This window comes from Heloderma suspectum, chromosome 4 (assembly GCF_057233095.1).
Source record: "Heloderma suspectum isolate Gila_16-S chromosome 4, 16-S_ref, whole genome shotgun sequence".
NCBI classification, from domain to species: Eukaryota; Metazoa; Chordata; class Lepidosauria; order Squamata; family Helodermatidae; genus Heloderma; species Heloderma suspectum.
In genome coordinates this window covers 244,625,030-244,650,992 of record NC_139461.1, presented here as the reverse complement: position 1 = coordinate 244,650,992, position 25,963 = coordinate 244,625,030, and the positions used below count along the sequence as shown (strand labels likewise).

Here is a 25,963-nt window from a genome sequence, read left to right as displayed (position 1 = left end):
AGTCCCTGGCCTTTAGAGATTCAGTCTTCACAGGTGTCTCACTGGAAAAGATACACAGCCTTTGCAGGACAAATGAATTACATGTTGATACAAACAGGCTTCCAAGTCCAATCCCACATTGCCAAATATGACCATCCCCAAATGGGCCTCTTGCTTGTGCAACCCCAGCAATCAACCCACATAATGGGGTAGGTGTGAAAATGTCAGAATGTTTGATGACTTCTGTAAACTCTATAGGAATACTTACTGAGTACCCATTTATATTCACTATATTCAGTCTCTGACAGAGGCTGCTTAAGGGCAAATGTAACTACCCAGAGCACTAGTAGAAACTTTGACCTGGTTCACACATAACACTAAACCATGGTTTATTTAACCTGTGGGTTATTGAATTCTGGGTTGTTGTGAAGTGCAAACCCAGCTGCACTAACAAACCATGGTTTGTTAACCACAAACAACCCAGAAAGAGAAACCATGGTTTGTTGCTGGGTTGTGAACTTGGGGTTGTTTAAACCATGGTGTGACAAAATCACCTTATTATATTGATCTATTCTGTTGTATTAATATTAATGTGCTTAGTTTTGCAGGGAAAGTATGAACAGGTAAGAAAGGGTTAACTGTGAGCAGAATGGGGCTTGTGTGTGATTGGTTGTTTTAGTTCTACCTAGGGGGAGGGGGTGAGTGAGTGATGTCACAGGAGGATTTATTGTCAGTTTTGACAGTTAGTTTCCTCAGGTAGGGTTTGGAGTTCAACAGAGCACAATCTTGGATGGGGAGGGAGGATTTAGAGGGGTAGTGAGGCAGGTTTAGGCTAATTAACAATATCTATGTAAAATAAATAATAACATCTATAACACTGAAATAACGTCTTGTAAATAATAAACTTTTTTTATTTTCCTGAGTTAAATCCATGTGCCGGCTGGGTCTTGGTTTACACTACCTTATTCATGAGCACATAATAGCCAGCCCTTACTTCCTAAATCAGAAGTAACAGTAGCAGCAATAGAATTGACACACTTGGCTAATTGTGGTTGGGTAAAAGGTTAGCCAGGTCAGTGGGTACAGCTGACTGGGCACTGACGTCCCAGTCCTTTAGGGTTATTATCCTAGGTGTGAAAGGATAATAGGGGAAAGCCTGAGTAAAAGAAGGGGCGGATGTCACACATGGGTTGTTGTTACATGTGAACCCAGACCATGAGTTGTTCATGGGTTATTTCACCAGCCTATAGAGGCGGTGGGCAAGAGTGGTAAAAAAACAAACAAAAAACCCCCAGCTGTTCTGCATGCCACTATTTCAGCACTGCAACGGGATTTGGGATACACAGAGGGAGTGGGCGAAGGAGGGGGGAAACAAACAACCCAGGTACTGAGAAAACAAGCCATGATTTGTTCAATTGTCTGCCATGGGTTAAAAAAAATGGGTTAGGGTTATGTCCAAACCTATCCTCGTTGATCACTTTCAACTTCTGACAGTCTTTTTAAAGACACCTTGTGCAAGAAGATGGTGTTCTAGCCATCTGTCTAGTCCTTGTTTGAAATCTATGCTTACTATGCTACTATTGCATTCTGTGGCCACGAATTCCTAAAATATCTCTATCTCATATTTGGTGTGTGTGGGGGGATTGTTTTTAAATAAACCTTGGTGCCTCTTAGCTTCATTGGGTTCTTTCCCGTGTGACACAGAAAAGTGTCTCTCTTTTGAACCTCTCTTGTGCTATTTGTATCACATGGCAATGTTGTTAATATGGGATAGACCGCAGAGGCAAAACTAAATATTGAAACTAGCCATTGTTTTACACTGGTGTTATAGACCACATAAACACAAAGGTCTCTTTGTCTAATTGCATAGAAAGCTGTCTTTTACCAGGTGAGACTATTTGTCCACCTAACCCAGCATTTTCTACTCCAACTGGCAGCAAAGTCTATGGTTGAGGTTTTACCACCTGGGTTACCTGATCCTTTTAACTGGAGATGCCAGGTACTGGACATGGGAACTTCTGCAGGGAAAGCATGAGTTTTACCACTGAGCTACAGCCCCTTGCCTAAATGGTTTCCAAATGATTCGCCACCAGGAAATGGTTTCCACATTGACTTACCTGCCAAACAACCCCCCAAATGTCTACCACAGAACCCCTGAGCATTGCTGAGGATTCTAGGCCATCATTTAGGCTAGGACACACACCCAGTTCTCTGGCCAGACTTCTTATACTTCATTATCACCCCACATGAATGATGAACGTGCTCATACCCAACATTCCCCTGAGGCTGCACTCAGAAAGGGCAGATCAGTAGAAATGGGCAAGCTGTCTTTCACAGGACTTTGTCCACCACTATTGGTCTTCTCCTTGAGGGACCCTTGATAAGCTTCTGAGGAACCCCAGAATCCCCCCAGAACACAGTCTGAAAACATATGCAAAATACTAAACATCCATTCTCTGCTCACTTTGCCCAGAACATGCGCAAGTCTATATCACTATCATTAATTTCTCCCCTTGGGCATCTCTTCCTCCAACTGAAGTCCATCCTTGTAGATCGCGTGTGTGTGTATACATACATACACACAGAGAGAGAGACAGAGAGAGAGAGAAAGAGAGATTACTAGCCTGCTGGGGGCTGACAGAGGAGAAACCAAGAGCTCTGTCCCTCCTCTAGTAGACTACTGCATTTATACACTGAAGAAGAGAGCTTCCCTCCACAGGCAGCCTGCTTGATTTCTATGCTGGGCTCAGAAGGGGGATGGAGCACTCTGTCCATCCTCCGCCAGCATGCTCACTCACTTGGATGGAATTCCATGAGCTCACCTGCATTCAATTCCTTGTCGCCTATGGTGACAAGGCAAAGTCTTAAATACAAGGCTGCTATAGTCCTAATCTAAATTAGCCTCTGCTATTATGTAAGGTAATCTGCATGTGCAGTAATGGTTGCACATTACTATTACTAAGTAACCCTTTCTATACTTTATCCAGTATTTATTAATTTCTTTTTCTCTTTCTTTTGTGAGAAGAACAGCATATCATACTCATGGTATGGGCATGCCACCAACATGCTCGCCATTATGATAAAATAGCTTTATCCCTTTCCTGACAAACCCTGATAATGTCTCTACCTATTTATTTATAGATTTATTAGATTTATTACTGCCCATCTGGCTGGCTACCTGACCACTCTAGGTAGGATACAATATCAACACAAAATACAACATAATCAACTAAACAAAACATTGCTCTAAAAAAACCTAACCCACCCCCAAATACCCGCCTGAACAGCCAGGTTTTCAAAGCCCGGCAGAAGCTCGTCTTGGTGGAGGTCACTCGGGAGGGAATTCCACAGAATGGGGGCCACCACAGAAAAGGCCCTTTCCCTAGTCCTCACCAGCCTAGCTGTCCTGGCTGATGGGACAGACTGAAGGCCTTCTGAAGCCTATATCTTATAACAAGCATAAGCTTGGGATATTACTTTCATGGACCTATTCATAATTATTCTATTATAATTACTGAATTGCCATAACTACTTTGGAGTCCAGTGTGTTGGTACTTTAAAGTTCCTTTATCCCTCAGTTCTGCTTGCCTAAGCCAGCCTTCTCCAACCTGGTGCCTGGGGGAGATTTGGAACCCAACACATCTGGAGGAGAGGGTTGGGGAAGGCTGGTCTAAGCAGTGGCTAACCTATGAACTGGTGCATTGCAGTGGGAGTTCATGGGATTCTGTTAACTTACATGCACTGGGCATCTGACTCTATGGGCATATGAGGTGTATGTGCAAAAGCTGGCAAATGTACATGTATGTATTTCCCCTGCAAACCAAGAGCTTGAGAAAATCCTCTTCCATTTACAACCTTTCCATTTGACATGGATGATCTCCTTTCTTCCTTATTGCATTCAGCCATGATGTTGCATTTTAGCATTTATTTATTTATTATCTAGATTTATAACCCACCTTTCAAATACATGGTTAGGTGGCTTACAGTAAAATTAGAGTGGCTTACATGTGACAGCATTCACTGCTTGCACATAATCCACTTTCAAAGAGGGTTCTGCAGTGACCTAACTGTGAGGGGCTGCTGTTGCTGGAGGTATTCATCCCAGCTTGCATCATTATTGTTGTGTTGCTCATGGAAGGCAAGGCATTGCTGGTGCCCAACCACTATTTCCCTGGGTCCAGTGCAAAAGTATAACATGGGTTCCCTTGCCTGTTTTGGAAAACTGGAAGATTGATTAGTGGCATTTAGCTTCTTTATCTCCCTTTATTTAATCTTACCATTTTTAGCTGCCTGATTGTAATTGTAAGCAGACCATGGCAACAGTGCTGGCCCAAATCATGTTGTTGCCTGAAACAGAGCACAAATGTCACCCACCACCCCCACATCAGGGCCAACATGTTTAAAAGTCTTACTGCACCATTCAGTTTCTGCCTTCATCTGAAGCACATCACCCTACAGCATGGCAAGACCAGCCTTATATGGCAATATGGTATGTATGTATAATAACTGTTTACAAGAGACACAAATGCTCTTTAGACCCTGTTCCCTGCCTCTGAGATTTACTGTTAGGTCTTCTATGCACTCTGTAGATCAGAGGCCTAACTCATTTGCAATGCTCACAAATGTTCATAATTTTGCCCTCTCTCAGAATAATAGAATCTGGGGCCATCCCATGAAGCTGAATGGAGGGAGATTCAGGACAGATAAAAGGAAGTGCTTCTTCTCAGAGTGCATAGTTAAACTATGGAATTCATTTCCACAAGATATAGTGATGGCCACCAACTTGGATGGCTTTAAAAGGGGGTTAGACAAATTCATGGAGGATAAGGCTATTGATGGCTACTAGTCATGACGTTATTATCTTCAGTATCAGAGGTGGTAGGGGCCGCGGTGGCTTAGTGGTTAAGACGCTGAACTGCAGACTGGAAGGTCGGCAGGACAGCAGTTCGAGACCCGAGTGCTGCGTGATGGAGTGAGCTTCTGTCTTCAGTCCCAGCTCCTGCCAACCTAGCAGTTCGAAAGCAAGAAATTGCAAGTAGATAAATAGGTACCGCCTCGGCGGGAAAGGTAACAGCGTTCCGTGCACCTCGGTGTTCAGTCATGCCGGCCACATGACCATGGAAGTGTCTTCGGACAGCGCTGGCTCAGTGTGCATCAGTGCTGGTTTCCAAACATGCAGAGTTCCTGCTACTTTTTTTCTGATATAACCCAGTGGGTTCAGTCACATTTCTGAGCAATTTTAAACCTAAATTCCTCCATGGATAGTATGCTTTTATAAGGCAGTAAAGACATCCGTTTGAGCAAAATGAATGTCAACTCTTGTTGATGTCATCCTGAAGGAATGGATGTGGGAGAGATGAACCCAACAATTTGGCAAACTAAGGAAGTTTGGAGGATCAGAGTTGTCAGAAGTAGTGTCAGATATACCACTTTCCATGGATTAGAAGCCACAGATATGGCTTCCCAAATATATCAATTCCACATATTTGGGAAGCCATATCTGTAGCTTCTAATCCTATGAAGCTGAATGGTGGAAGATTCAAGACAGATAAAAGGAAGTACTTCGCACAGCACATAGTTAAATTATGGAATTTGCTCCCACAGGATGTAGTGATGGCCACCAATTTGGATGGCTTTAAAAGGGTGTTAGAAAAATTCCTGGAGGAAAAGTCTATCAGTGGCTACTAGTTTTGATGGCTATGTTGTACCTCCAGTACCAGAGGCAGTGAGCCTATGTACACCAGTTACTGGGGAACATGGGTTGGAGGGTGCTGTTGTGCTCATGCCCTGCTTGTGGGTACCTGGTCAACAGCTGGTTGGCCACCATGTGAACAGAATGCTGCACTAGATGGAGTCTTGGTCTGATCCAGCATAGCTCTTCTTATGTTCTTATGTAACTCTGACACTTAGGGGCTGTTCACACAACACACTAGCCCACACTCCGTGGTTGAATGTGGGTTGTTTTGAACTGTGGCTTGCTTGTTGAACCGTGGGCTAGCATGTTGTCTGAACGCAGCATGCGTTCCACAGGGTGGGTTATTGTGTTGTCTGAATGCAACCAGGATGGCTTGTTAACTATGCAGGATGGCTTGTTAACCATGCAGTGTGGCTTGTTAACCACCCTGAACAACCCAACAACAAATCATGGGTTCTCAAGGTGGCTTGCTTGAGAAAAATAAGCCACACTTTATAGTTAACAAGCCACTCTGGCTATGTTCAGACAACACGATAACCCACAGTTCAACTGTTAGAAGTAGAGGGACCTTAGCTCAGTGACAGAGCACACGATTTGCATGTGAAAGGCCCCCAGTTCAATTCCTGGCATCCAGTTCAGTTCCTGGCATGTCAAGTTACAAGGATCAGGTAGCAAGTGATGACAAAGATCTCCGCTTGAGTCCTTGGAGAACTGTTTGCAGTCAGAGCAGAAATTACTAAACTAGATGGATAACAGTCTGACCTGGCATAGGACAGCTTCCTATGTTCTCAAATATATATCAGCAGTTTGTATTTTCACTGGGAATTCTCCAAAGGTCACAGCCTTCAGTCTTAATTGAAGCCATAGAGTTGAACAATCCCTTGAGTATCTGTCTGTTCCTGATTTGTGGGTCCTGTGTTTGAAATACCTTGCTATTCAAAATTACAGTGGCAGCAAGTCTGAGTTGAACCCAACTTGTACTCTTTGTGCAAAGAAGGAACGGAGTGCTTGCTCTGCAGAGGTTAAGTTGTTCTTTTTGCAAGAAGATCCAAACTTCCAAAGATCTATGGCAGTGATACAACTTCTAAAATGTCAGCCTCTTAAATTGTGCTTTGATTAGAATTGATTTCCAGATTTACAAAACACAATTCCCTTTTCTTTTTTTACTTGATCGAATACTCCGTTTCCTTGAAATCTATTGAATTTTAACTCCACTGTAGATTTTAATTTCAGCTGTAAGGATTCATTCTTAATTATAATTTTAAGTTATAACACGTTGTCCTGAAAAAAACAGCATTGCAGTTGTCAGTCAGAGTACATGATTGAAGTCAGGAACTCCTGCATTTTAACAGCTCCGCTGTTCATGTATTTGAGTCACCTCAGGCAAATTCATTTACTTGCTCTGTGTCCCACTTTCTAAATCTGCAGCATACGAGGGCCATATATCTTGACTTCAGTTGTAGCTATGCAGATCCACAGGAGTTTTTAATTTGTTTTAATTATCCCTCCCAGGGATAACTAGGAAACCTTTGTAAGAGCAAATTAGAGATGTCAGGCTACTGTGTGTGATAAGTATCAGGAATGTGTGTTCCTAGTTTGCATTAAGAACAAATCAAACGGTAAGGTGCCTGCTTACCCTTTTTCACTGGCCAGTTGGAGATAATGGGTCTCTGACTTAGAGCAACTTTGTTGTCGTTCAGTCATTAAGTTGTGTCTGACTCTTCGTGACCCCATGGACCATAGCACGCCAGGCCTTCCTGTCCTCTGCTCTCTCCTGGAGTGTTATTTCCTATATATCATTCATGCTGAGGAGCAAATATGGGTCCAGCCCTTGGGCAGAACCCTGTGGGGAACAGCAGCAAGGAAATGAATTTTTTTTGGCACACTGGAGTGAGCAAAGATAGTAATGTACTGTACAGAACACTTCTGCAAATAAAACCCCTGCACAAAGGGTACATTTGTTTGGCTAGAAGGGCTCTAGAGAATCCTTTGTTGCTGTTTTTAAATGAGAGCTATGATTCCCAGGAATCTGAACAATGGCGCAGCTACTATACTGAAGGAGGCCAGATGCTGTCAGTTGTTATGACATGATTGCAGTGAGCCATGGACACTTCTTGTACCCACACTCCCAACACCTCTCTGATGATGGTGTGAATTCATCCTGGTCTTGCCAAAGTGAAACTGAAGCCTCAAGAGAGTAAAAAGGGAAGGGGGAAGCTTTTCTAAAGCTCACCATCCCCATTTTTCCCAAGTGTATCTGCTGAGATATTTCCATATGTTTTGATCTACACCTCCCATCTTCCCTTGTTATTGGCCATGCTGGCTGGGTCTTATGGGAGTTGCAGTTCAAAACGTCTGGAGGGCACCATGTTGGGGAAGGCTGGTCTAGCTTGTGATCATCATGATCTGGAGGTTATTCTGGGGTTAAGTCCAGATTTTACGCTGGATCAACTGTGCTGGCAGAAGTAGACTTCCCCACCCTCTCTTTCCCATTGGCAGCTCCTCCAGCCCTTGAAAATACTACACAGAGACACAGTTCGCATGATACTCCAGGCTCATCAGGAGTTGTTTGACCCCCAACGAGCCACTGTGCATGACAGGTGACATTTTAAATATGCAGCCCCTGATCGGGGTGATTGGGGCGATGGGGGAGGGTTTGCTGTGTCATGCAAACCGGGCCACCATGGGTTTTTTGAGGGTTAAACAACCCAGGAGAAATGAACTGTTGAATCCCAGGCCCAGGTTACAAGTGGGTGTCTGGTGTGTGCTAACTTTACACTGCTTTACTTTCAGTGCAATCCTGTGCATATCTACCCAGAAGTAAGCCTGACTAAATTAAATCGGGCTTACGCCAGTTAAATGTGTCTAGGATCGTATCCTTAGATAGGTTTGTATGAATTTTCCTCTTTCTGAACCTTGATATGTATATGTTAGATCTCTTAATTAATTAATAAATTAATACATACCGCCCAACAGCTGAAGCTCTATGGGCGAGCTTAAGAGTCAAGACCTATACTTTTATCTAAATGATGGAATATTGGAAAGTTCCTACTGGTTAGTACATGGTAGTTTGAGATTTTTGGCACATCTGTGCTACTTCTGCTATGGTCATTGCTGTGTGCTGGGTTTGGTCACTATTGCACTTTGTGGCTCTGCATGCCAATTTCTAGAACTCCACATGAAAATTCTTCATTTGTTTGGGACAGGGAGAGACAGAGAGAGAATTAAGTTATTAGCTTTATTTGGGGCACAATACCCACAAAAAGAAGAGCGCTTGTGAGCAAAACTCCAGCGTGCATGTTTTGGGCATCCTGGCCCCAACAGCAGCCTTAACTGTGCTCTCAATTCAGAAGGATCCCCCACCCCCACTTTAAAGCCTCGGGGAACAGCCAGGCTTTCTGTTTGGTTAGTGGCAGTTCCAAGGTTGCTATGGAAATCCAGCAGGCTCATCCCCTTCTCTGTTGGGTTTAGGCCTCTCTGTACCAAAGACAGATGGAGGTGATTTTTAAAGCATGGATTAAAAGAAATACAAGCTAGAAGGTTCCTTCAAATCATGATTTCAAGGTTTAAAAGGGTTATGAATAAAGATTCCATCAGATGTCACCTGTCTCCTGGTTTCAAGCTGAACTTATGTACAGGGCTGTTCCTTGATAGAAACTGTGCAAAATGTGGATCCTGCAACAGTCTGGGATTCAGGGGCTCTGGGTTCAATTCCCCTAGCTACCTCAGACTTTCTGTACGATCTTGATCTGTTTACCTAATCTTAGTTCAGCACTTCTAATACTGGAATTCCATGCCCCCTGAAGGTATCTCCAAGACTGTGGTGGTGTCTCAGACAGGTATGCCCAGCCTGCCATTTCACCATAACCTTGGTACTGTAATCCTAACCGTGTTTATTTGGAAATAAATCAAGTTGATGTTATATGTTAGGTAGGTGTGTTTAAGATCAAAGCCAAACTGCAGCTTCTGTCCTATGTGCATCCATTCTGGCCATCTAAACATGTGAACCTTGCTTGTCTCTGGCACCTAAGATACCAAAAAATATATTCACTTGCATGGGCTGAATTAAAAAGAAATTCAAACTCAAATGGACTTTTTCAGAAAGTAGAGAATTAATAGAATTAACTCTTGTGACTTGGGGAAGCTCTGACACACTACACTCAAACAACACCACTTCACCTACATATGTCTGGTTGAACAACATACACACAAAAGCAAAGGTAACCTGCCAGCTAGCTCATGAGGAAAAAAATCCAAAATCCACAGTTAGGCAAAACCTGTATTAGAACCAACCAGAATTCTACAAAATTGTGCAAGCTTTTGAGTTCTTCAGAACTCTCTATCAGGATAGGTACCACCTAGCCTGATCAACTTGAAAGCTTGCACAATTTTGTGGCATTTAGTTGGTTCTAATACAGGTACTGCCCAACTGGGGGTTTTGGTGTAACAAACCATATAGAAAGCCAAATCCCTCAGGAAGTCTCTGCTAGTCCTTGGGTGAGTTTGCACATCATGCTAAGCTACCCCGAGAATAAGCCATGTTGGGTGGGTGGCTTGCCTTTTTCTCCTGACAGATGATCACCTGCTCCACTGCTTGCTATGGCTTGTTTTTCCCTCAGTCCTTCTCAGTCTTCCAAGCTACTGCCAGCACGTATCCAGGGAGCCTTTGTGGCAGAAATTCTAATTTCCTTGTTTCCTATGTCAGCACCCTTTCTGCAATTGGTCCACTGGTGTTGCTAGCTGACAAGGGACCCCCCCCCCCCGCATCAGATCAGAATGTGTTCACAAACGTTTTTTAAAAATTATTTTAGGGGTCTTGTGCAGGTGCCTGTTCTCTACTGAATCTGGGCATAGCCACATCCCCCTCTTGTCAATGTCCTTGTCAATTTCATCCTCCACTTCAGGGCTTCCCTTACTAGTGAACACCGTTTTAGTTTCTTTTTTTAAGGCTGCTTCATGTTCTAAGGAAGTACTAACACCTGCCCCCAAAGCTCCTTCTATTTTGCAGCTGCCAGCTGCTTTGGCTCTCTCCTCCCTGCTTTGTGCTTGTTGCTTCCCTCCACTGGTCTCTGTTACTAGCTATCAAATGTACATGTGAGGGTTACAGGCAGTGAGCAAATGCAAATTTCAAGGCAGAATAGGAACTGAGTAAATATATACAAATTTCAAGGCAGGCAAGTGAGGCAGATCACTAAAAATATACAGATTTCATGGCAGACCAGTAAAACAGAGGGGGAAATTGTGCAAAATTCCTGGCAGCAGATGTTCACTCCTGTGCACTTGCACAGGTCCAATTTATTATTATTATTATTATTATTATTATTATTATTATTAAATTGTGAATGCATTTAAGACACTGTCTGGTGTCCTTTCTTTAAGATTTCTATGATTTTTTTTTTAAATCCATCCTGAGGTGGAGTGCACTGAGGGGGATGAAGGAGAATGGCAGTGGCACTAGCAAGATCGCAAAGACTGGCAGGGGTTTTCACCGCTCTTGCCAGGCTGCTCTCTAGCCGTTCCTGACAACCCATGAAAAAATTGCCCTGCTGGGTTCGGATGTCACAACAAGCCACCCTGAAAACAAGCTGCCCTAAACAACCCTACTAGAAGCCATGGGTTCTCAGGGTGGCTTGTTTGCGAAAAACAACCCACAACGAAAAAAACCCTCCTGGTTCGGATGTCACAGTAAGCCACACTGCAACAACTCATGATAACAACCCACCATGGCTTAGTGTGACATGTGAACCAGGTCATTGTAGCAAATGAAAGCACAGTGTGTTGGCAAGCCCTTGAATACACGCATAGCTGCCACCATGGTTTCTTGAATCTTTTATGGAGGAGTGTTGCCTTTACAGCATCTTTACTGTTCAGGTTACATGTGTTTTGAATATCTCACTGATATGCAAATATAGATGCATAGATATAAATGCCAGGATGCTATGGAGCAACCATTAAATTTATGATGAGCAAATAAGCCTCATGGTAGAAAATATCCTCCATGTTGGATAATGTAACCAGTTCTTGGAAATGCAACAGTTCCAGGTTTATATTCTTCTCTATCAGTTACAAAGGAAACTGAACCAAGGGGAATTTAGGGATTTGAAAAATGACCACATTGCCATCCACCTCATAGGGCATAGCTTTCGAGCTCTTAAGTAGGTTGACTTGTGGCCACTGAAATTGCTTTCCTGATCTTATGTGCTTTCTTGGCCTAACTTCTGCCCATAGAGAAATCCTAGTTGCTTTGATCTGCTAGGCTCAGCATATCTTCATAGCTACTTCAAGTGAAATAGTTCTAATTAATTCATGCACATTGCCACCCAGCATAGACTTTCATCACATGCATGTGGAAACTTATTCCATGGAGATGCACTCCACTCTTATGTATACTCCTGCTTGAGTGTGACTACTTGGGTACTTTTTTAAAGAAGAAAATTGAATGTTTTGATATCTCACCAAACATTATGGAGACAATGAGTCAAGCTACTGAGATATGGAATTGCTCTACCCACACCTGGTCCCTTTAATCTTGGAAGGCAAAGCAACATGCTATGTGGAGCAAGCTGGTTATTGTCTACACAGCCGGTGCTTATGAAACTGGTTTTCTTTTCAAATACAGTCCCAAACGTTGAAAGGGGCCCTATTTTGACATCTTGCCTAATATAGATAAGATAATTTTTCTGGAAACATTACTTCTACCATATGTGTTTGAAGGCAGTTCTGTTAATGACTTCCACTGATATTCTGGGAAACTGAGAAAACAATGGCTGGCCAAAGGAAGGTGGTGAGGGGTGCTGGTCTCTATACCATGTGAGCAGCCAACATTTGCTTGCAGGATTGTCAACTGTGCGTTCCACCCCACCGACAGTTTAAAATGTTAGTTTAGCCACAGTTCTAGTCACTGGGCAATTTAACATGTGTAAATATTCACATAAGCAGGAGTTGCCCTACATTTGGGTAAGATGAACCACACAACGTCAGAAGAATGTATTTTGAACCCCCCCAAAATGCAATTTCTCTCATGGCAGTTATATCACAAGTCATATCAAATAGGTACCTATAACATTTAACATAATCACATTTGATAAAAAGAAAATAACAGTGAATGAACTCTTTGGGAGGAATGATCAGCATTTGTTCAGGTATGAGGTATTGTGCTTTGAGTACATAGAAAATAGTTGGCCCATGAATAAAGGTGCTGCTGTGAGAGGCGATGTGCAGACTTTTCAAACAAATAGGAGCACTCATGCACATTTATTGCAGCCCCCCGAAAAATGAAAACAGCCCTCCCAAACTTATCTGTATAAAGACCCTCAGAAAATTTCTGATTTTCTGTCTATGTTGTGTTGAAGATGCCTTTTCCCCACAAGTGTCGTTTGATCATGGGTTCATCAGATTAAAGGTTTTGGTCCCTCCTTTTTCTCGGGAAACCAGAGAGATTTGCTTTCCCTCTCCAGAAAGTTATGACCTGATCCTAACCATGGGCAACTCTGTCTCTCTTCTGCATTCAATTATCCCCTCACCCTTACTGACAGGATTCCTTCCCCTGCCCTCTTATTGCCCAGTGACCCAGAAGAGAAGAGTTGCCTGGGCCCATGAAGAGCTATTTAACCTATTTTCATCTAGGGGTCTCTTTGGCCACAGAGTGACTCTTTGGTGGTTTCTTTTCCTTTAACAGGCTTAGCTTTCCTCCATTGTGCCTGATCACTGGGCAGAAATGCAGAAATTACTATCAAACCATCCCTCCTGACTGGTGCATGTGTTTCCACCCCCCCTTCCTTCTCCCTTTCTTTGATGACAGATCTGGAGACAAACCTGTGCAGAGTGATGGGCAGTGCTAGCCAAGGCCTGACTGTTCTGCCACACAGCCAGGTCGCCCTTCAGGATCCTGTGCTGTTTTCTGGCCTGGAGAAGCTACCCATTGCTCAAGACCCTGACAGCCAGAGCTGGAGGTCCCTTGACAGTCCTAGCCCCCCGGCCACCCCTGAGCAAACCCTGCCCACCTTCTGCCTGCAGTACTTTGATATGCTCTATCCAGACGACAGCAACTGGGTCCCCAAGGGTCTGAGTGAAAGTCAACCACCCAACAGCCAAGGGGGCAGGACGGAAGTGCCGAAAGAACCTGAACAGTGCCCTATCATTGACAGCCAAGGGTTGAGCCTCACACCTGATATGGACTACCAAGCCAGTCTTCATTTGGAGGAGCACTCCCTGGAGCAGGTGCAGAGTATGGTAGTGGGCGAGGTGCTCAAGGACATTGAAACGGCTTGCAAGCTCCTCAATATTGCTGCAGGTGAGTACCTCCAGTATGCTCTTCTTTTATTATTGAGGAAGCATACTTGGGAGAGCTCAGCCCACAAAATGGAGATATTTACATTGCAGGGTGATGATGTGGCTGCTGAGCTAATTTCTAGGCACTGATGAGAATTCACTGGCATAGTCTATCTGCTGTTGGTGGGTCTCAGAGAACTGTTTATGTTGCCTGTTTAAAGTGCCATGCACACTGATGGTGCAGTATAATCCATAGAGTTGTCACAAAGTGCATGAACCCAAACTTTACTGGAGCTAGTGTGAGAATGTATGGAATAGGCCCTTGCCTATCTTCTCACTTTCAGCCAGGGCTTAAAGTGGTCTTCAAGTGATATCATGCAGAACTGAGATGTATACTTCCAGAATGGCTGGTATGGTACCTGCTGTGTTTAATCATACATTTATCTTCAGTATCTAAAGTCTATTAAAACTGATGAAAAATTGACTTCAGTAATTTTTAATATTGCCATTTGGCCCATGAAACAGGGAACAGAATGCTGTGGATGAAGCAAGAGACCTGGTGCAAATTCCATTAATCTAAAGACTAACAATTGTGATCTAAAATGTTCTGAGGCCAGAAAACCCAAATCCTGCAAATTATACAAAGTTTCATAAAGTCACTTGATTGATAGACTTGCACATGGCTGCAGTTTCTGCTTTCCTCACTTTTGCTGAATGGCAGGAGAGGTGTTAGGCCTCTGTCAATGGGTATGGTATGATATGGTTGTATAAAAGCTTGTACGTTGCCTTTCTAAGAAGTGAAATGCTCAGTGTAATAGATGCAGGAAGCTAGAGAGGGCACCATTATAAGTCCCATTTGAGGAATGGGACCCGCACAAAAGCACAGACTTTTTGTGATCTCTGTACAGGCATTTGCTTAGTCCTTGGACACACCACATCTATTAAACCTTTATCTGCCATCGTGAGAAGTAAAAGCTTGCGTTTTTAAAGCTGAAGCAGAGATTTTAAGATTTAAAAGACGTTTTCAGAATGTGCTAGAGGAGAGATTCCACCAGAGAGTAGCTGAGCTGCAAGAGCTTTCTAGTTCTGTTTCCCCCCCCCCCCCATAAAATTAATGTTGGAGTAATTTAACCAAATTTAACCAAATACAGCCATGACATTTCTTTAATGGGAAAAAATTGAGAGAAAAAATAAACTTGGATTAGCTGGTGCTAGCATGTTTGTTTGTCTAAGAAACATGCCCCACCCTTTGATGATCAGGTTTTAAAAAGGGGAAAGTTTCTGATTACATATTGCGGCTATGATTCTGTGGCTGCAGAATGGAATGGAGTTCGTACTGTAAAACTCTGTATGTGTGGACCAAGGGGAAATATACTGCTGAGCTGGTCTAGCAGTTCTCTGTCTCCTGTGGTCTGTGCAGTGTCCAGTTTTAAACATATACAGCAGCTTTTAGATTTCATCTCCCATCTTCCCCAGCCAGCATTGCCAACCATTGGGAATCCTGGGAATTGTTGTCCAGAACTTCTGGGGGAAGTTGGGGAAGGTTGGGAAAGGCTGCTGTACAAGCTGAACTTCATGAGAGCAGAAACTTCTTAAAAGAGGCAAGAGACCCATGATTAGAAGGTGAAGGAAGCTGGCTTGTTGCTAAAACAAGGGGGGTGGAAAAGTATGAAACTTAGGAAGGGGGTTGCATTCGTTAACCATTTTGGTAAGCCATTAAAGACTTAAACCAGCCTTCCCCAACCTGGTTCCCTCCAGATACTGCTGATCTCTCTCTCTCTCTCTCCCCTCCCCTCCCCTCCCCTCTCTTCTGAGAGGAGGGGGCTTCATGATTGGATGACGTTTCCCACCAAGGCTTTAGATCCCTACAGTCTAAAAAGACATGAAACATAAGGAAAAACGGATGGAGAGGGAAGAGGAAAAATGAAATAGTTTTTCAGCAAGGCTGGTGGAATAGTGCTACTTTCGCTCTCATCTCCCTTGGTTACAGCCTGATGGAATGGCTGCTGCTGGTGCCTGGTGACAACTGAAGGAGGAGGAGCCTTCATGAGGGAGGCCTGTCAGCAAGGCTGTTGGGATAATAATAAAGCTAGGTGGCCTAGCATCAGGATCCTTTTGCTCCAAGCTGCCATGAGACTTTTCCCATGCAGCCTTTCCCAGAACAAAAGACACATGAGACATGATGCCAACACAAATGATGCTCTGACTTGGATTCCTGCATTGAGCAGGGGGTTGGACTCGATGGCCTTGTAGGGCCCTTCCAACCCTACTATTCTATGACTATGATTCTAAATCCTAAATCCATGTACCATCATGGTGGAGTTTCTCAGTCATAGCCCTCTCCCTCCATTTGAGGAGGATCACAGATGTGTTTGGGAATGGATGTGAGAATGCTGATCGGCATATTGTACAAGGGTCCTGTAACTGCTGGGTGCACTATCCTGGTCATTAATGATTTGCTTCTGTTCTCACTTCCTTTGAAGCTATTCGTGTTCAGCCCACTCCTAAGCAAGCTGCTGAAGACCTCCTTGTTTGGATGCTTTCAAGGAAAGGCTGAACAGTAGCACTGAGTGGGAATTAATGTGATGATACCCAGTCCTGCATGGTCAGGATGTTCATCATCACAATCACAGTCACTGACACTTTCTGTTACTGCTCAGGGTCTTGGTCTGATATAAACAAGTGCTATATACCAAAAACAGTGGTAGCTTGGGTCACACCACAGTATCAAAGATAATGGGTTGTATCCACTGTTAGTCTAACTTAAGTCCAATTAATGTCAATGGGTCTACTCTAAGTAGGACTAACATTGGCTACAACTCAGTACTTGGTGCTATAACCAATCACACATCAAACATTGTAGCAGAAGGAGTTGGGAAAAGAGGTCTCACTAGCTATGTATAATACACTGGCTGACGAAGAGAACCATACACAAACCAGAAGACAGGGAAGTTTTCCTCTCCCAGTGCTGGTCATGTGGAATGCTCCCCTAAAGCATTGACTTTGAAGAGGAATGATAACTGAGGCACTGTATCCGGAACATATGCACTGTGCACTGTTTCTGGAATATATCTCCTTGTTTCTTTTGTAGATCCAGCAGACTGGAGTCCAGGAAATGTCCAGAAGTGGATCTTATGGACAGAACACCAGTACCGGTTGCCCCAGATTGGGAAATCATTCCAGGATCTGTCTGGAAAGGACCTGTGTGCCATGTCTGAGGAGCAGTTCCGTCAGCGGTCCCCAGCATGTGGTGACGTCTTGCATGCGCACCTGGACATTTGGAAGTCAGGTATCTGGTGACAGGGCTGAGAAACAGATGGCACAGCCAAAATATTGTTTCTAAAGACCTAGCTGCATCCTGGGCAGCAGCCAGCAGAGTCTTGTCCCTGTTGTCATTCTCCTACCCTACCTCTAAAATATTCCTGGGAACCAAGAATATTGAGAAAGAGAAATAATTTGTGCTGATGGATTTGCTTGTTCCATTGGCTTACTGCCATGTTTGGTGACACTATGCCAGCTTTCAATCCAATGGCACAACAAGTCTTTGGGTTGGGTCAGTTCTGTGTAAGTCAATCTGTGGTGGAAAGGTGGGAGGGTAGATGCTATGGTCCATGGGGTCACGAAGAGTCGGACACGACTGAACAACTGAACAACAACAACAACAAGATGGACCTATCACTCAGCAAGGAATTGGGCTTTTGATTCCTTCCAGTTCTGTGGGGGAGAAGGTTTCTTGAATAGACTTCAAGAGTGGGAAAACTGGGTCTGTCAGAGGCCACTAGACCATCCTTTGACATTTGTGCTTGCCTTCCAGCTGCCTGGATGAAAGAGAAAACTGCCCCTGGAGAGATGCTTTACTGCGGTGAGCTTACCCTTGCCATCAATAACTAAAGCCAAAAAAAAGTGGTGGGAAGAATGGAAACAGGGACGTTATTGGAATGCAGATAAAAAGTTTCAATAAGCTAAACTTCCCCGACCTGGCGCCCTCCAGATGTTGGACTATGGAAAATGTGCACATGAAGTCTTTCAGAGATCAGAATATTTATTCAAATATTTCTACCCCACCTCAAGGAGGCTAACAACAAACATTTTAAAAAGGAAGAGAGTGTATAAAACACAGGGCCAGCCCTACCTCAGGCAGCTGATTTGGGGTGCCATGGAAGGCCAACAAATTATCAGTTATTGAATTAATATTGTTGCATTTTTACTGCCAAAGAGAGATGGTAAAATAACTTGGTTGGCCTTGGGTAGTATGCACCTTTACCTAGGTGGATCATTTGGGGCTCCATCTGAGGCAGCAAAATGTCTTGGGCCGGTTCTGATAAAACAACAAGCTACTACATTCTCCACCACCAGCTGAGGTTTCTGGACACTTTTCAAAGGTAACCCTATGCAAAGTGCATTGCAGTAGTCCAATCCATCTTCTCTAGCAATGGGCGCAGCTTGTGCACCAGTCTAAGATGGGCTAAAATGCCCCTCCAGGCCATGGGAATTTGGATTTTCTGATAATTAACTGTGTCTGGTGCTCTTTTGCTATAGGGAGTGAAGAGAACTGGACAGACAGTGAGGTGGATTCATCCTGCTCAGGCCAACCCATTCACCTATGGCAGTTTCTGAAAGAGCTTCTGCTAAAGCCCCATAACTACGGACGCTTCATTCGTTGGCTTAATAAGGAGAAAGGTGAGTGTTGTTGATTCCTTCTTAGAAATTCAAAGTATCTTTCTGGTTTGGAGAATAGGTCATCATCTTCAGGTTCTGTTTATGCAAGAAGAAGCATCATTGCTCAGATATTTGTTGGGTGGTAGCTCTACCATTCTGGCATATACAACTAGTAGGATGGGATCTCTGAACTCCTTTGCTGCCTGATGTTCCTTCATGATTCCAATATGTGTTGTTACCTCTTGCTGCCCTAAGCACCCTTGCAGCATTTGAACCTTTATGGTTCTTTGAAAGCTTTTCCTCCTGGTTTTTTTTTATTAAACAAGCGGTCTCTTCAATTAAACACTCTTTTGATTGAAGGTATTGTGATAGTGCCTGGGCGTAGATTGTAGGCAGATCTTGGTTAAAGCAGATACATATTTGGCCTTATTATTTCTTGTGTTTATTTTCTAGGTATATTTAAGATCGAAGATTCTGCCCAGGTGGCTCGTCTGTGGGGAATCCGGAAGAACCGGCCTGCCATGAACTACGACAAGCTGAGCCGCTCCATCCGGCAATATTATAAGAAAGGGATCATCAGGAAACCAGACATCTCCCAGCGGCTGGTTTACCAGTTTGTACACCCTGTCTGAAAAGCAGAGTAGATAGAACAAAATTCAGAATCACTGAGTACTTTGTGGGCCCGAGGACATCTGAAGCATAGCACCCTTTATCCTCTGCAATATGACAACTTTAACAGAGATGAAGTCAAGGGATGGACAAGAGGCTGGGAACACACAGGATTTCTCTGCTGAACTTCAAAGATTTCCGTGTGCCCTGATTGTGTATGGGGAACAGGGAAACAAATAAACTTTTATCGTCAAAGTAAAATGGCAAAGAGCAATTAACTGCTGTGAAATGAAGTACATACATTTCATTGGGGGGCCCATGATTTTGTGTATAGGAAATCTTTCATAAATATAATCTCCAGCTGCTGTGAAGAGCCAAGAGGAAGATGGAAATTGGTGGGAAGGGAGGGAGAATGGTGGTCTTGTGGAGACTCAGAATCTAACCAGGAGATGCAGCTTCATTTCCTCTGAAGTCACTGGAAGAATACTGTGGTCAAAGAAGCAATCTAAGCTGTAGGACAAAATCTCTTACAGAACCAGAAAAGGTCTCACATTAGCCAGGTCTTGCAATAAATGTGATTGGGAAGGACTTGGTGGCCAAATCTCCAGAACTCTATTGGTCCATATCCTGTAATGTTGCATGGCAGTCTTATAAGCTGTCTAAATGCTCCAGAACCCCTAACCTTCCTTTGCTTTCCACTGAACAAGTAGAAAAGTTTCTTAAGAGCATACTATGAGACAAGAAAATAGCTTTGGTAAACTTGCCATTGTGTGTGTGTGTGCGTGTGCACGTGTGCGCGCACGCACGTGCACACACAATCTGAGTGACTTTCTAATTCCCCCAGTTTACCTTTCTACTCTTGGTACAATGCTTTGGGGCTTGATGTTGGACATATTTGGGGTTTGATATTGGACATACACTAGGAAAACTTCTTTGAGGTTCAGTGTAATAGTGTAAGCCAGAGGTGCCGAATCTCAAATCTGTCTCTCTGGGGTTCTCCAGAAGGCTACAACCTTCCCCTTATCCCACCCCGTTTTCCCCAGCCACCAATCATTTGGTGATTTCCTGGCTTTTGTGCAGTTTTGTCTGCATTCTAAAAGGTTAAAATGCTTTTCCTAAGGCCTAGTTACTGGCAGTATGAGCTTTCAGCTAAAATATGGTATTTTGGGGGTTCTGCTCCTTTTGCCTTTCGCCCTACCCACCACTGGAATGCAGCCCCCGAGAGCTTCTCTGAAATGGAATTTGCCCTCAGAAAGAGGTTCTGCATCCCTGATGTAAGCAATAGTTTAGACTCTGGTTGACATTATGTGGGGTCTTCGTTGATTGAGAGCTTGACTGTGGCTTGTCTCAAGGGAGCGGCCCAGAAAGTCTATCCAGGTTTGGTGTAGTGAACCAAACACTTTCTCATCAAGGCAGTGAATGAGAGTAGTGACTGTTTCAAGGTATTGTTAGCAGAAGGACGGAGTCACCCCTTCTCAGTGTGTGAATGAGTCTTGCTTGAGAAGAAAGACAATAGGATCGTGTACAGCAGCCTCCTGCCAGGGCTCACGATGACCCAAGACTAGAACACTGTGGCACCTGTATGCCAGCAGAGGCCAACTGGCTGAGCATCTGGGTACAGCTGAGAAAAGCAGTGTCACAGCTAGGTTGCAGGAAACATTGTGCTGACAACCACATGGATTGCTGTGATGTACTTACAGTACCTGGACAGTGGGCTGATGTACTGGTCCCTGGGGGATGACAACCATCACAAGAGCAGACAAAGCATTAGTGCTGTCACTGTTGACTTTTTGAAAATGTGCTGCAGATTTTTGTGGTGGTGGTGGAGTAGCTAAAGCTGGGAACCAGAGGTCACCTCCCAGCCTGACAGGGTGACTTTACATGAATCTCTCTGTCACTCAGACGCTCTCACCTCCCTGCCTGCAAAATGGTCTGTGCCAAGTTGGGCCAACGGTGTGCACTTCGTAAGGCAGTGACTCTTGAGTAATGGGCCGGATGAAGGCAAACATGGATTCTTCATGCACACAATGACTTTTGCACTGCCAACTGGGGAGAAAAAAATAGCTGAATTGTGTGCGGTGCTTCCTCAGCTCTTTGCAAATAATATATTCACTTGCACCAGATCGCATTGAAAAATCTTCCCAGGCCATCAAAGGATAGGTGAAAGACTCTGGTTGCTCTTAACAGCATGGAGAAAGCACAGTATTTGGAGACAAGGGAGTTCTGAAATAAATAGCTAGAAGGGAATGTATACAGGGGGTTACTACTACACAGTAAATTGTGTGTGCGTGATTCTGTGTGTGATTGACTGTGTGCGTGTGTATGTGCGTGTCCGTTGGAATATGAGTAATACAATGAAAATTATTAAACCTTGTGTACACATTATTTGGATCTGAAGTAAGTGCCTTCTCAAAGTGTGAGGCCATTTGCCAAACACTAGTTGGAACTGCTAGTTCTAAATAAATGGCTGGAGTTGTTAGCTTCTTCCCTGGAAGGGCTCTTGTGCATTTTAGAGTTGCACAATAGGCAGAAATGGAAAAGGTGAAGTTGCCCTGCCTAATTTTTTTTAGTAAAGCTAGACTCTTAATCTCACAGTTTGCCCAATGCTTTTAATAACAGAACTCTCTTTAGGGACATCACAGCATGAGTATGAAATACAGCAAGGATGTCACAATTTTCCATGCTGTTGGGTGGAGGGTACGACCCTTCACTGCAGCAGATACCTCCTATAGGCCTTTCAACTGTCTCAAATGTTGGTATTCAGGTTTTTAGGGCAGGGTGAATTAGTGCAATTCACTATGGCACAGATGTCAGTATGTGGTGGCCCTGAATGCTACCTGGTCTGCCAACTGCCAGTTCCCAAGGCAAAAAGAGAGGTATGGTTGAGCAATGGGACCTGGCAGTGGGTCATTTTTGGGGTGGGCACAGGACTTTGGTCTGCCCAACCCTCTGCCTTATCAAAGAAGCTCTCCAGCAAAACTAGTGACCAGCCCATCTAAAGAAAACAACATACTTAAAAACAAAATTCCAGGAGCTGCCTATTTTGATGACTTGCCTTTTCCTTGGTTTGTGGACAAATTTGTATTTAAGGAGTGGGTGGGATCTCTTTTGTAAAAAAAAAAAAATCAAACATGCTCCTTGGGGTCATTTTATTTCTATGTAATGGAGGAATACAAAATGGATATTGTTTGTTTGTAAATTAGAGATGAACAGATTGAAGGATGAGGCATGTCTTTGCGGTGTATAATGGGAGGCAAGCATCTGACAAATGGAGTAGCTGCCGGTGAGTATAATAAATGCTCAAACAAAACTGAATCCTGTGGCTATTGTGGGCCATAACAAAAAGCACCTGCTTTTCCATATTTCCTGTTGCAGTAAATAACACTTGCAGCAGAGGAGTTGGGTGATGGTGAGAGATCAGTAGTTAGTTGCCACGTCTTGTGCATATGTGCCCAATTATATATGCACTATAGACTCTATGGATACACAGTACAAGTTGAGAGTGTAAATACCTGGTTGTAGTACAGTATTGAGAAGAGACATCTGTAGAAAACTGTTGCTGTCCCAAAAGATGCTTGCTCCAAAAATAAAATGCCAAAGGAAACGCAGATGGTCTAATTGGCTCTCCTTCAGATAATGCAGCCATGAAACCCTTTGGATGTCTTCTAACACATCATTCAACCTTTCCCAATACCCAGTGAACGACTAGTGGTTACTACTGGAACAGCTTGTTCTTCCACTTTAGATAATGAATCATATACATTAGTGGGTCTTACTGATGAGAATGACATCATCTTCTGAAGCAGGTGTGCTCACACAAATGTAATTGTGAAGCAACTGCAAGTAGGGATATGAAAAAGATTCCTGAAACAATTGTGTTAATCTTAAAATAATTTTTGGGTTGTTGCTTCCCTTGAAACTTCTCAGGACTTCTGCCTGATGAAGAACACCCTGTTTTGTCTCAGGTTAGGTTTAGCTGATATCTGAAGACAAACTGTGTCTAATCCTGCTGAGAAATGTCACTAATTTTAACATAACTCTACTGGCTTACCTTGAAGTTCCTCAAATGTTTTGCTTTCAAATACTTTTTAAATGAAATTTTGATAGCAACTGTAAATATGTGCTATTCTCTGTACAACTGGACTTTCTGTCTCACTGTTAGTGTATGTCAGCTTTCTCCAACTTGGTGCCCTCCAGATGTGTTGGGTTACAAGAGGCACAACACAGCTCTGGATCGTTTGGTAGATCTCTTGAGTAATTTGCAGCAGATTAGGAAGGATTGGAAAGGAAAGGTTCCTCCTGTGCAAGCACCGGGTCACTGCTGACCCATAGAGGGACACCACTTGTGTTGGCGTTTTCATGGCAGACTGTAGCGAGGTGGTTTGCCATAGCCTTCCCCAGTCGTGACTCGTGTACTGGGGTACTCATTTTACCGACCTCGGAAGGATGGAAGGCTGAGTCAACCTGAGCCAGCTACCTGAGACCTGGCTTCCACTGGGATCAAACTCAGCTTGTAGGGAGAGTTTCGGTTGCAATACTGCCGCCTACCACTCTGCGCCACACGAGGCTCTTAGGAAGGATTACTGACTCCCAATTGTTTAACGATAATAGGAACAAAAGCCCCAAATTGTGCTACAGAAATTGGGCTATACCTGGTATAACCAGTAGTGGATTTTTGTGTGGAAGTATTGTGAGCTCCAATCAGTTCTGGTACTCAAAACAAATTCTTGGGCTCATAATTCTTTAATTCTATGTATTTTACAACAAGCTCTGGTTGGTGGATATCAGAGTTCTAGTTAAAAAAAAAGAAAAAAAAAGTACATCACACAAGCCTGCCCACCTGGGACTACACTCCCACCATCTCCAGCCATCATGGGCTGGCTGATAATGATGGGAGATGTAGTCCAACACATCTGGAGTGCACCAGGTTGAGAAAGGCTGGTATATGCTATGTCTGTTCTCTTCGAGCTGCATAACCCAATGCAATAGAGATCTCCTGTACTTAATAGATGTGTAAAAGAGGGAATTTTGGCAGATGCATTTTTTCACACTGCTATTGCCCTTGAAGTATTCAACTGCACCTGCTAAAATTCCCTCTTCTACACAGCTGCTAAAGGTATAGGACTAGTATTCTCTGCTGCACTTTGTCATCCCAAGCTGCGTTTGCATTTCCTGTGCTATAACGAGAGCAGGTACCTCCCCATAATCTGCACCAACAGTAAAGCAGCTCAACACACTGTGCATGAATAAAATAATCCTTTTATTATTGTATTTCTTAAGTATAGTTTTTGCTCTTTATGGAAGAAGAGGCAGACTGGCATGACACAGATACATTACTCTCCATGTGATAGTATGTAGCTTTGCTGACAATAACAATAGTCTCTAGCTTAACCCATTCTTCCCTAGTCCCACAGGGCTTTAAACAGAAGAAATCAACAAAGGGGCCATAGATTTTCTTCCCCTCTTTTCTTTGGACCTGGCATTAACTCTCTGGCTGTTGGTCACATGATGAATATAGTAGCGTTGTCACTGATTCTCATGAGCATTTCCACTATGCATACTGCATTTCAGGCCAGTCATTTTATTACATGAAGGTAGCCATGTGAAGGCTGAAGGTTTGCAAAGAATTTGCAGTGACTCTGAGCATCCTGTTGCAGGTGCTCAAAAAGCTACTCTGTGATCAGCATGCTAAAAGTCAATGCATACAGAGTTCGGAGTGGGTCATACTCTACATAACTGCTTCCATGTGCATCAATGACAGCCTGGAAATCATTACAATGACCATTCCAGAGACAGGTGTGAGAATCGGCCCTTAGAATGTCAATAAACAACTCTTTTAATAAGCACATATCTGCTTTCTTCTAGCCAAGGACTGGGGGTGGTGGTCGGGGGGGACACGACCTACGTTCCTGGGTCATGTTTTCATCTTTATTACTTTAGTGGTGGTACAAGTGTGGTGGTGGTGGAGGAGGAGGCTTATTTCAGTGGGAAATTCTTTCTGCTGGGATCAAGGCTTTTGGTAAATTCTGTCTCCTCCTCTATCATTAACAAAACACATGTCATCAACATGCCTTTTGCATCTTAATTCTTAGTTCTGCATCTTCTATCTTGTCCCCTAGCAAAGGGGGAAGTCAAAATCCAGGGCTTTCTAAGCAGAGCAAGACAAGTTGGAAAATGGTGCCTAATATGAAAACTGCAGTCATGCTACCCGAAGATCTACATTCCATGTTAGATACTGACTAGGGTCCACTCAAAACATTCTGAGCACGGCAAGAAGAAAATGGAGCTTTGTCACACCTTGAGCCATATAATCCAACAGTCAGATAGGCCAGAGGTTAGTTCTTAGTATCAGGTTTGGGCTGGAGGTCAAATTGAGTCAAGAAGTTCAACATCAGGTAGCCACCACTCTAGAAGGTACTATCCTCTTGTTCACCCCTCGCTCACCCCAGTGGCCTGATCAATTCCAGCAACAAAGCTCATCTTGTAAACATGACAGCTACATCTACATCAAGAGATGTTAAGAGTACAAGACTCAAACAAGAATTAAAATCCATATAACATTTACATAGATCAGTCATCTTTTTTTATACACAGTAATACAGTCAATCTCTTTTAGTTTTAAATTACACAATCAATGTACAAAAAACAGGTGCATCGCTGAGACAACAGCATTCCTCAATTTTTTTTTCTTAACCTAATAAAACAAAAAAATAGTTGAAGGTTGGAAAAATCTTGTCTACATTATCCAAT

At 43.5% G+C, this 25,963-nt stretch overlaps 1 protein-coding gene across 3 annotated transcripts in view; it reads left to right on the top strand.

The window, feature by feature from the left end:
• Positions 1–24,011, top strand: part of SPDEF (SAM pointed domain containing ETS transcription factor) — a 41,742-nt gene extending 17,731 nt beyond the window's left edge. The window contains exons 2-6 of one of the 3 annotated variants that reach the window (XM_084853029.1): positions 13,476–13,967; positions 17,037–17,234; positions 17,760–17,807; positions 18,485–18,625; positions 19,058–24,011. In XM_084853029.1, coding sequence (XP_084709155.1) covers positions 13,502–13,967; positions 17,037–17,234; positions 17,760–17,807; positions 18,485–18,625; positions 19,058–19,236 — 1,032 coding nt within the window. In that variant the 5' untranslated portion in view covers positions 13,476–13,501 and the 3' untranslated portion in view covers positions 19,237–24,011. Of the gene's footprint in view, positions 1–13,468; positions 13,968–17,036; positions 17,235–17,759; positions 17,808–18,484; positions 18,626–19,057 lie in introns of those variants that run through there. The other 2 variants (XM_084853030.1, XM_084853028.1) reach the window with 2 other exon arrangements.
• The last annotated feature ends 1,952 nt before the right edge of the window (positions 24,012–25,963 follow it).